General features: G+C 46.3%; 1 protein-coding gene across 12 annotated transcripts in view; it reads right to left on the minus strand.

The window, feature by feature from the left end:
• The window catches only part of SCAMP2 (secretory carrier membrane protein 2), a 32,039-nt gene extending 22,626 nt beyond the window's left edge, over positions 1–9,413 (minus strand). For 2 of the 12 annotated variants that reach the window (XM_023753125.1, XM_023753121.1), the window contains exon 1: positions 8,712–8,908. Coding sequence is in view for 5 of the 12 variants with exons in the window: in XM_023753121.1 (XP_023608889.1) it covers positions 8,712–8,768 (57 nt within the window). In the remaining 7 variants the exon portion in view is untranslated. Of the gene's footprint in view, positions 1–8,374; positions 8,527–8,711 lie in introns of those variants that run through there. The other 10 variants (XM_023753126.1, XM_023753123.1, XM_023753129.1 and 7 more) reach the window with 9 other exon arrangements.
• Positions 9,414–9,991: the final 578 nt, after the last annotated feature.

The following is a 9,991-nucleotide window of genomic DNA, read 5'->3' on the forward strand; positions in this document are numbered from 1 at the left end:
CAGTGCTGTAACAAGGTGAGTGCAGATGCAAGGGGATCACAGAGGAGGGAGGGACTAAGCTATCTGCAAGAGTCAAGAAAGACTTTACTGCCCTGGCCTCCTGGCCCCCTGGAACATATGGCTCAGTTGGCTGGGTGTCATCCTGTGCCGGTTTGATTCCAGTACCGGAAGTGCAGGGGGCGCCTATCCATATTGTGCTCTCATATTGATGTTTTTCTTCTTCTCTCCCTTACTCTCTCTCTAAAAATCAATTAAGTAGAGGAACCAAGATGGCGGCATAAAGTACAAACCTGTACGTGCTGCCCCCCACAACAACATTAAAACTACAACTATAAGACAAAACAGCTATCATCCAGAACCACAGGAAAGCTGGCCGAGTGGAAGTTCTACAACTAGAAGGAAAGAAAAAAGCGCATTGAGACCGGGTAGGAGGTGCAGAGGCGCCAAGAACAGAGGTACGGAGGCCAGTGCGAGGGGTACGCGGTTTTTTTCAATCGGAAGGGGATACAAGCTCTCGAATGCACTACCAGCCGTGGGCAAACTACGGCCTGTGGGCCGGTTCCGGCCCGTTTGAAATGAATAAAACTAAAAAAAAAAAAAAGACCGTACCCTTTTATGTAATGATGTTTACTTTGAATTTATATTAGTTCACACAAACACTCCATCCATGCTTTTGTTCCGGCCCTCCAGTCCAGTTTAAGAACCCATTGTGGCCCTCGAGTCAAAAAGTTTGCCCACCCCTGCACTAAACTCATTTACAGTGAGACTCTGGGGTCCCAGACTCCTACGGGGAGAAACTGGACTGTCTTGCAGCGGGTCGGAAAGCAAGGGTGACTTTCTCGTAGAGCTGCTCGCAGGGATCATTGTTGCTGTGGGGGCGCGGAGACCCCAGGAGTCACGGAGCCGGCTGACGACAGCCATTGCTGTTTGCTCCGCCCTGGTGATTCTCTGAGACCCCGCCCCACTCAATTTACATCCCCACCCCAGCTGTGCGCAGTGGCGCAAAGGAATCACCTGCACTTTTGCAGCCTAACCTAACAAACTGCAGCTGGGTCAGAGAGCTCCAAAACTTCCAAACCCCAAACAAAGAGGAGAAATCTGCTGATATCGCTGTAGCTCCTGCTGGGTGGACTCACACAGTGGTTGACTTGGAGATCCAGGAGCCAGGGTACCCCTGGTCAGACACCAGATTTCAACTCCTCACATCCATAAGGGACACACTCAAGAAGCAGACTCAGTGAGTACCAAAGCCCCACTGAAGCAAGTCCTACCCCATAAGGGTGTCTCCAGCACAGCAGTTCTTCCACTGTAGACATAGCGGGTACTCACAGTCAGCCAAAAATGAAAAGACAAAGAAACATGTCACAAATGAAAGAAAGGGAGGAAAGCAAACTAATGGAGGACATAGAGTTCAAAACCACAGTTATAAGGCTACTCAAGAATCTTCTACGAACCTCCGAGGAACTTAGTGAGACCTTCAAGGATCTTAATGAGAATGCCAAAAAAATGGAAAAGGACCAGTCAGAAATTAAACATACACTGACTGAAATAAAGAATAATATACAGAGATCCAACAGCAGACTCAAGAATCAAGTCAAAGATTTGAAATACAAAGAAGCAAAAAACACCCATCCGGAAAAGCAAAATGAAAAAAGAATCCAAAAATATGAAGATAGTGTAAGGAGCCTCTGGGACAACTTCAAACGTACCAACATCCGAATTATCGGGGTGCCAGAAGAAGAGAGAGAGCAAGATACTGAAAGCCTATTAGAAGAAATCATGACAGAAAACTTCCCCTACCTGATGAAAGAAATAGACTTACAGGTCCAGGAAGCGAAGAGAACCCCAAATAAGAGGAATCCAAAGAGAACCACACCAAGACACATCATAATTAAAATGCCAAGGGCAAAAGACAAAGAGAGAATCTTAAAAGCAGCAAGAGAAAAACAGTCAGTTACCTACAAGGGAGTACCCATACGACTGTCGGCTGATGTCTCAACAGAAACCATGCAGGCCAGAAGGGAGTGGCAAGAAATATTCAAAGTGATGAATAGCAAGAACCTACAACCAAGATTACTCTACCCAGCAAAGCTATCATTCAGAATTGAAGGTCAGATAAAGAACTTCACAGATAAGAAAAAGCTAAAGGAGTTCATCACCACCAAACCAGGATTATATGAAATGCTGAAGGATATTCTTTAAGAAGAGGAAGAAGAAGAAAAAGGTAAAGATAAAAATTATGAACAACAAAGTGACAACAAATAAATATCTATCAACAAGTGAACCTAAAAATTAAGTCAGAATAAACTGGTGAATATAATAGAAGCAGGGGCATAGAACAATTCTTGGGGGGAAGGAGGTGTGGGGGGTGAGGGAAGAGACTGGACAAAAATCTTACACCTATGGATGAGGACAGTGGCAGGGGGTAAGGGCATAGGGTGGGGTGGGAACCAGGTGGAGGGGAGCTATGGGGGGAAAAAAGAGGAACATCTGTAATAATCGGAACAATAAAGATTTATTAATTTAAAAAAATAAAAATAAAAATCAATAAAGTATTCTTTTATTTTTATTTTTATTAATTTCAGAGAGGAAGGGAGAGGGAGAGAGAGATAGAAACATCAATGATGAGAGAGAATCATTGATCAGCTGCCTCCTGCACGCCCCACACAGGGGATCACCCTGGGGATAGTGCCACAACCCGGTCATGTGCCAACTGAGAATAACCGTGACCTCCTGGTTTATAGGTCGACTCTCAACCACTGAGCCATGCCAGTCAGGCTAAACTACCATTTAAAAAAAATAAAAAGAAAGGCTTTACTGAGGTGGCATCTCAGTTGAGAAATGAAAGAAATTTAGCAAGCACTAAAGGGCAAGGCAAAAATAACATTTGCAGAGACTTGGCACCTTTAAAAACAGCTTGCATGTGTTCAGGGAACAGGAGAAGATTCTGAAGGCTGTGGAGTGGTGTGTGTACAGAGAGCAGCCAGGAGCACCAGGGAACCAACCTGAAGAAGGGGTAGGGCCAGACTGCAGAATTTGGACTTTACCCTATGGGCAATAGAGGAAAACCAGAGATTGTGAGCAGGGATTGCCATGATCTCCTCTGCCAGCAGTGGGGACTGTACAATACTGGAGGAAGGATGCCGGGAAGACTGGCTGGGACACAGCAGTACATGGGTGATAGTGAAGACTGAACTAAAGTATGACAGCTGGGGACAAGAGAAGAGGGATAGACCCCAGAGAACCTTTTCAGGTAGATGCCATAGGGTTGGGCACTCTCTGGATTGGTAGGGATATGGCATTACTACAGAGCAAGTGAGGAGGAGGCAGGGAAGGGAAAGGAAGGAGTTGAGTTGCCAGCTTGGGTAACTGGGGAACAGGGCGACCACTGAGCATGATAAGTGATCACAGGACAAAAGGAACAGGTTTTTCAGACGTGGGTGTGTGGGAGCAGGAAGAGGATCTGAGAAGATACTGGGTCAAAATGGAGATACATATGGAATGGTTGGAAATGTCCAAGTGGGAGATGAATACTGGTTTGAAACTCAGGAGATAAGTGAGAGCTAGATAAAGGACTAGATCTTGGATCGTTGTTATGTGAATGCTATTCTGAAGCCATGCAAGTTGAAGAAATTACTCATAGAAGTATACAGTGAGAAAAAAAGTCAAGAACAGAACTCCAGGACACTTCTAAATGTATAAGATAAATTTCTTGAGATAATTCTCCTGTCCCACGGGAAACTCCTACCAGGTCCATTTGGTGGTTTTGAAATTCCCAAAGTTAGAGTCAAGCTGGAGCCTACCCTCTCTGGAAAGCAGCAAAACCATCAGTGTCTGTGCAGAGAACCTCATATAACTTTGTTTACATCCCAATCACATTTCTGTCACCACTTTTTCCTCCCACAGGAGAAATGTTTTAAATCCTCAGGAAGCAGCCACACCACTGAGATTATCTTTTAACTGCACAGGCAACATGTGAAAGTGATAAATTGTGTGATCTGGAAACTCATGAAGACCTAAAGGCTTTCTCTATTCCAGCGGTTCTCAACCTGTGGGTCGCGAACAATGAAAATACATCCTGCATGTCAGATATTTACATTACGATTCATAACAGTAGCAAAATTATAGTTATGAAGTAGCAACAAAAATAATTTTATGGTTGGGGGTCACCACAACATGAGGAACTGTATTAAAGGGTCGCAGCATTAGGAAGGTTGAGAACCACTGCTTCAGTACCACCAGCTGGTCCAATCCCCTTCTTCAGATCAATGCGGGCCACCGGGGTAACCTGGCAGAAATACCAAGGAGGAAAGCAACGCTGGCATGTGCCTGAGTGACCTGCTTGTTAGGGAACTGCTGAAAAATCAAATGAACAGTACAATGCCTACCTTTTTAGCCCTTTACCTCCTCATTACCACGACAAGACTGAGAAACTTTTAGGAGCAGATACACTGGAATCAGTCCAAAGCAATACAAGCATCTCCAGAGAGTACAAAGCAGATGTACCATCGTTAATAGAGGGGTTAGGGAGTGCCACTGGAGGTTGTGAAATCAGCAACACTTGGCTTGCAGTTTCCTGCTTCCTCCTACAAGTTTAGTAAACCCTCAGCTGCACTCTTGTGAAAACTTTCCTTTCGCAGCTCTTACTTTGCAAGAAGTTTTCTAATAATTCCAATTATAACTATATCATGCACAAGGAAGAGGTCATAAAAGGCCACGCCCACAGTGTGGGGCAGGGGTGGGAGTGGAGGTGGATAAAGAACATGGGTAAGGTCTGGCTGGCATGGCTCAGTGGTTGAGCATCGACCTATGAACCAGGAGGTCACGGTTTGATTCCCAGTCAGGGCACATGCCCAGGTTGTGACCTCGATCTTCAGTAGGGGATGTGCAGGAGGCAGCCGGACAATGATTCTCTCTCTCATCATTGATGTTTTTATCTCTCCATTCCTCTCTGAAATCAATAATATATATATATTATTATTATAATAATATAATAATATTGTTATATATATATATATATATATATATATATAGAGAGAGAGAGAGAGAGAGAGAGAGAGAGACAGAGAGAGACAGAGAGAGAGAGAGAGAACACTTAAAGGAGAACTGGAAGTTTCATGAAATATTACAAAAGTTAGCAGAAAAATGATTCCATGGTTTAATAACTTTGAGAAATGTTGGGTCAAAGTTGAGTAAATATCTTTACTGTAGGATTTCTCAGAGCCTTTAACAAATTAACAAGACTTATCAATCTTCAAAAAAAAGAAATATGTAGTGATTCTCAAAAACTTATTACTCAGAACATACACTACTTTAAAAGTACTGTCTTGCCCAGCTGGCATGGTTGAGCGTCAACCTATGAACCAAGAGGTCACAGTTCAATTCCCAGGTTGCCAGCTCAATGCGGGGCGTGCAGGAGACGGCTGATCAATGATTCTCTCTCATCATTGATGTTTCTATCTCTCTCTCCCTCTCCCTTCCTCTCTGAAATCAATTTAAAAAAATTTTTTTTTAAAAGTACTGTCTTAAAAAGCATAAGGCAATTATTCCAGCCCCACACACTGGGGGGAAAAATAGCTTTGCTAATGCTAATTTGTTATTTTCACCCCTATCAGTACTCTCATTTTTTAAAATGTTTTTTTAATTGATTTTAGAGAGGGAGGGAGAGGGATAGAGAGACAGAAACATCGATGAGAAACAGCAATCGGCTGCCTCCTGTACTGGGGATTGAGCCCGAAACCTGGGCCGGGCACATGACCGGGAATCGAACCAGGGAACTCTTGGTTCATAGATCAATGCTCAACCACTGAGCCACACCAGCCAGGCAGTACTCTCATTTTAAGGATGGTGGTGGTGATGATGACATAACATTTTTTTCCTTGGCTGGCTAAATAACTCCAGAGCAGTTTAAGACAATATCTGAGCTTAAAAACCTTTAAAACAACACTGTTCTGGGAATGAGATCCAGGTCTGGGCTCCTCCTTGCTGCAAATTATCCAGTGACTCAGGCATGTCCCATCCTCATTGGGTTCTTGGTTTTCTCATCTCTAACTGAAGGGTTTAGAACAGACTTCTGAGGATATTCCCAGCTTTAATAGTCCACCATGGACTCTGGATGCTAATATATTTTCACAACCCACCATCAGGTGATAGAAACAAAAGACTCTGTTTTGAAGGCTGGCCTTCACCTCCCTCCTGAGTTCTGTGCCAACACCATGGGGTAATGAAGCTGGGCTCACACCCTGTCACCCAAAGGCTTGCACCCTCCACTGTCCCAGCCCTGGCAGTCAGGGAACCAGATGCTGCCATTACAAGGAGAGGGAGAGCAGCTCCAGAAGGAGCTTGGGGGCCTCACTTCCAAAGCTCCTTCTCCCCACACAACTGTGCACCAAGAGGGGAAACCAGCCCAGAGTATGGAGAAGAATCATAGCCAGCCAACTCTCTTCTTCCTTCAAAGGATTCCCCAACCAGATGTTGCTCTTCACAGGCCCACAGCTGTTTCCTGTCCTGCCATATTCTGGGATTGCCTGATGGACAGATTGTCTTGCTTGAATGCAGAAGTTTCTTCTACCACAGTTTGCACAATCATTTCTGGGGGTGAAGATGTAGTTTAATACTTTCAAGCTAGTACTAATACAAAGCTGAACTCAGGCCAACTATCTTGCCCACTACTAGCCGTGGGGACAAGCTGACCACCTCTGTCAGATAGCAACAGATATTTTATTTGTTTCTGAAAGGACAAAAAAAAAAAAAAAAAAAAAGCAAATGATTACATAGCACACACACCAAAAGCCTACTAGATCCTTATGAAAACTCAAACTCCAGTATTATACAGCAGTTTTGTAATTAAAGCAAAAACAGTTACCAGAAGACACTGGCAAATAAAATGCAAATATTCTTTTTTGTTTGTTTGTTTTTTTGTTAATCCTTACTGAGGATATTTTTCCATTGATTTTTTAGGGCGAGTAGGAGAGAGAAGACAGAGAGAAACATCAATGTGTTTAGAAACACATCGATTGGTTGCCTCCTCATGAGCCCCGACCCTGAATCAAACCTGCGACTCTTTGGTGCCCAGGCTGATGCTCTATCCACTGAACCAAACCGGCTAGGGCCAAATGCTCTTTCTTTACTCAACTAACAGAGATGACAGTCACCTAAGAGACAAGGTCCTGCTAACGGTCCTGTCAGGAAGTATTAAGATACAAGAACTCCCTGATGTTACAAAGAACACGTTAACAAATTGCCTTGAGGGTCCCCATTAGTTAAGGTACCTTGAGACCATGAAAGAAGCATAAAATGTTGAGTTTCCTGACAACGTATAGTAATTTTGTTCTAGTCTCTTTTGGGTTGGCTTTGGCCCTTGAGGAGATTCAAGGTGAGAAAGTTCATGCTGTTAGTTGCAGGAAGGACCCCTCCAAAAACTTCCCCTACACCTGCAGGAAACTTTGAAGCTGACAACTACCAAAGTCCAAGCAGGATGAATTAATAATGTGCCTGGTGACATCTCACAGAGCAGAAACCTCAGGGCTCATAAATCACCAGTGAACACAAGCAAGGTTTCCTAGAACTGGTTTTAAGCAGACGTGAAACAAGAGGCACAGGAGCTTGGGCACTAACAGGAGTCCCAGCATTTCATCATGGAAAAAGAGAGCCCCTATCCCCTTAGCTCAAAGGCGGAAAAGTTTTGGCTTTAAGTAGGAAGACTATTTCTTCCTCCATCGTTTGATTAAAATGTGAGGTCAACTCATAGGTCACTGCATCTCAACTACCCTGCCACCACCTACAAGTCCAGCAGACCAACATCAAGACCCTCAGAGCTCTCTCACTTCTCTTCCCTCCCTAACCTGGGCTCTCCTATCTAGCCAATCCAGTCCAAAGCAGACTCTTGGCCAAAGTGTGTACTTCTTTTTTTAATGTTTTTATTGATTTTAGAGAGAGGGAGAGGGAAAGAGAGATAGACACATGGATGAGAGAGAAACATCAACATTGGTGGGCTGCCTCCTGACTGCCCCCCACCGGGGATGGAGCCCGCAGGCCAGGCATGCACCCCAATGAGAATGGAACCGGTGACCTCCTGGTGCTGGGTCCGATGGTCAACCACTGAGCAACACTGGCCGGGCCAAAGTGTATCATTCTTATCAAGGCCATATTTCAGCTTCTCACTCTCTCCCTAGCTTTCCTTTCCTGACAAATCTCTGGGGTCCTCTTATACCTTAAACGCTAGTTTGGCTGTTGGGGGAGAGGAGACGGGGTTGTCTTGGGATTTCCACATTTCTCCATCCCACTAAGCCTTCCACCTCTTCATTATGCTGCTGTCACCCCTCTCCTAACGTGACTCTCTCAAACCAAGACTGCAGGATTGTGGTAGTCACACCTCACCGAGCACCTGTGGTAGGTGAAGCCATTACTCTCTGACGCTCGGGGAACCTCCAGTCTGCTCCAGTCCCTTTCCCCGGGAGTACCCGGTCAGAGGGGCTTTGTCTGGGCAGTTAGAGGGTCCCACCTCTTCCCAGGCTACCGGCGCCCAGCCCCTCGGGCCTTCCACCTGCTGCTGGTGCCGCCCCACACACGCTCCGACAGGCCAGCCGGGAGAGCCCGCTCTCCCATTGGGCAGTCGGCCCGTCCCTCCCACGCCACGTCTCCCGGCACTGCCGAAAAAGGCCCGGGCGCGGCCTCCGGCACTGGAGCGAGCGATGTGTTGGAAGCTCTACCTGGAAGGGGTTTACGTCCATTGGGTCCGCGAAGGGGTTGGTGTCAAAGGCTGACATGGCAGTCGGGGGCTGACGGGCGAGCTTCGCGAGCGCTTCTGCCTCCGGGCACCGAGACCCAGCGGCTCTCTCCTGGCAGACCCTCCACTTCCGGGAGCGAGACGGCCGTTCCGGCGCAGGCGCAGCGCCCTCCCCAAGGGGCGTGATCCTGCACGTAACAGAGGTCCGCTCCGCCCTCCTGCCCCGCACTCCTCTGCCTTCTGCTTCTTCCTGGTACCCGTGCTTCCGGGTCAGCCGGCGTCCAGGAACTAGGGAGCCAGCCTTGGGGTATCGGAGCCGTTCCCCGCGGCTTCTCTGTCTGACAGCATCGAGATTTGTGTTGGAAACTCCCGTAAACTTTCCAAGTAAACTCCCGTAAGGGGAGCCGGAAACTTACCTCCTTCACTTCCCTGGAGGGCAAGTTTGGGAAGCACAGCTGGTGCAGACCGGGGAGGAGATGGAATGTGAGCCTGCTTCTACGCGGGAGTGCGCTGGTGGTAGGGCCGCGCGGAGGGCTTCTCTTCTGAAGAACCAGCCGCGCAGCTGTCCCCCACACTAGCTGAGCTCTGCTTCTTTTAGGCCGTGCCCCTTGATGCCCAGACAGGTTTAGGGCCTAAGCTGGGACTTGAACCTGAGCATCAAGCATTTGTTAAGTGAATGAAGAAGTTCAGCAATACAGCCATCAGCCATGGGGGAGATGGCTGCACTCCTCACAAACTATGTATTCTTCTCTCTGGCTTTGTTCATCCAGCCGCTACCATTCCTTGCTCTGGACTAGTACAGGGCTGCTCATTGGTCTTTTGTTCATGTTGTAACCAGAGATCTATTTAAAGGGGACAAAATTGTTATGAAACTTTATGTTGAAAATCCTTAAATTATTTTACATAAAGGCCCAAATTCTTAATTTGGCCTCTTGGTCCCACCCCTTCTTTTGCCCACCCCCATGCATTCCAGTTCTCCTAGTGGCTTTTCAGTTCCTCAGAATTCCCTTATTCCTCCTGCCTCAGGGCCTTTGCACCAGATGTTCCTTCTTCCTGATATGCTCTTAGCTCATGCCCTTATCACCTAGTTAACTCCTAGTATCCTTCAAATTCAAGCTCAGATGCCCCTTTGGAGTGGCCTCTCTTCACACTAGGTTGGATCAGCACCCTTCCCCACACATAAACTCATTATTAGCCTATACCTTTACTTCATAAAACCTTTTGCAGATTGTAGTACACACATGAATAGGTGGTTATTTATTT

This window comes from Myotis lucifugus, unplaced genomic scaffold (genome assembly GCF_000147115.1).
Source record: "Myotis lucifugus unplaced genomic scaffold, Myoluc2.0 scaffold_41, whole genome shotgun sequence".
NCBI lineage: Eukaryota > Metazoa > Chordata > Mammalia > Chiroptera > Vespertilionidae > Myotis > Myotis lucifugus.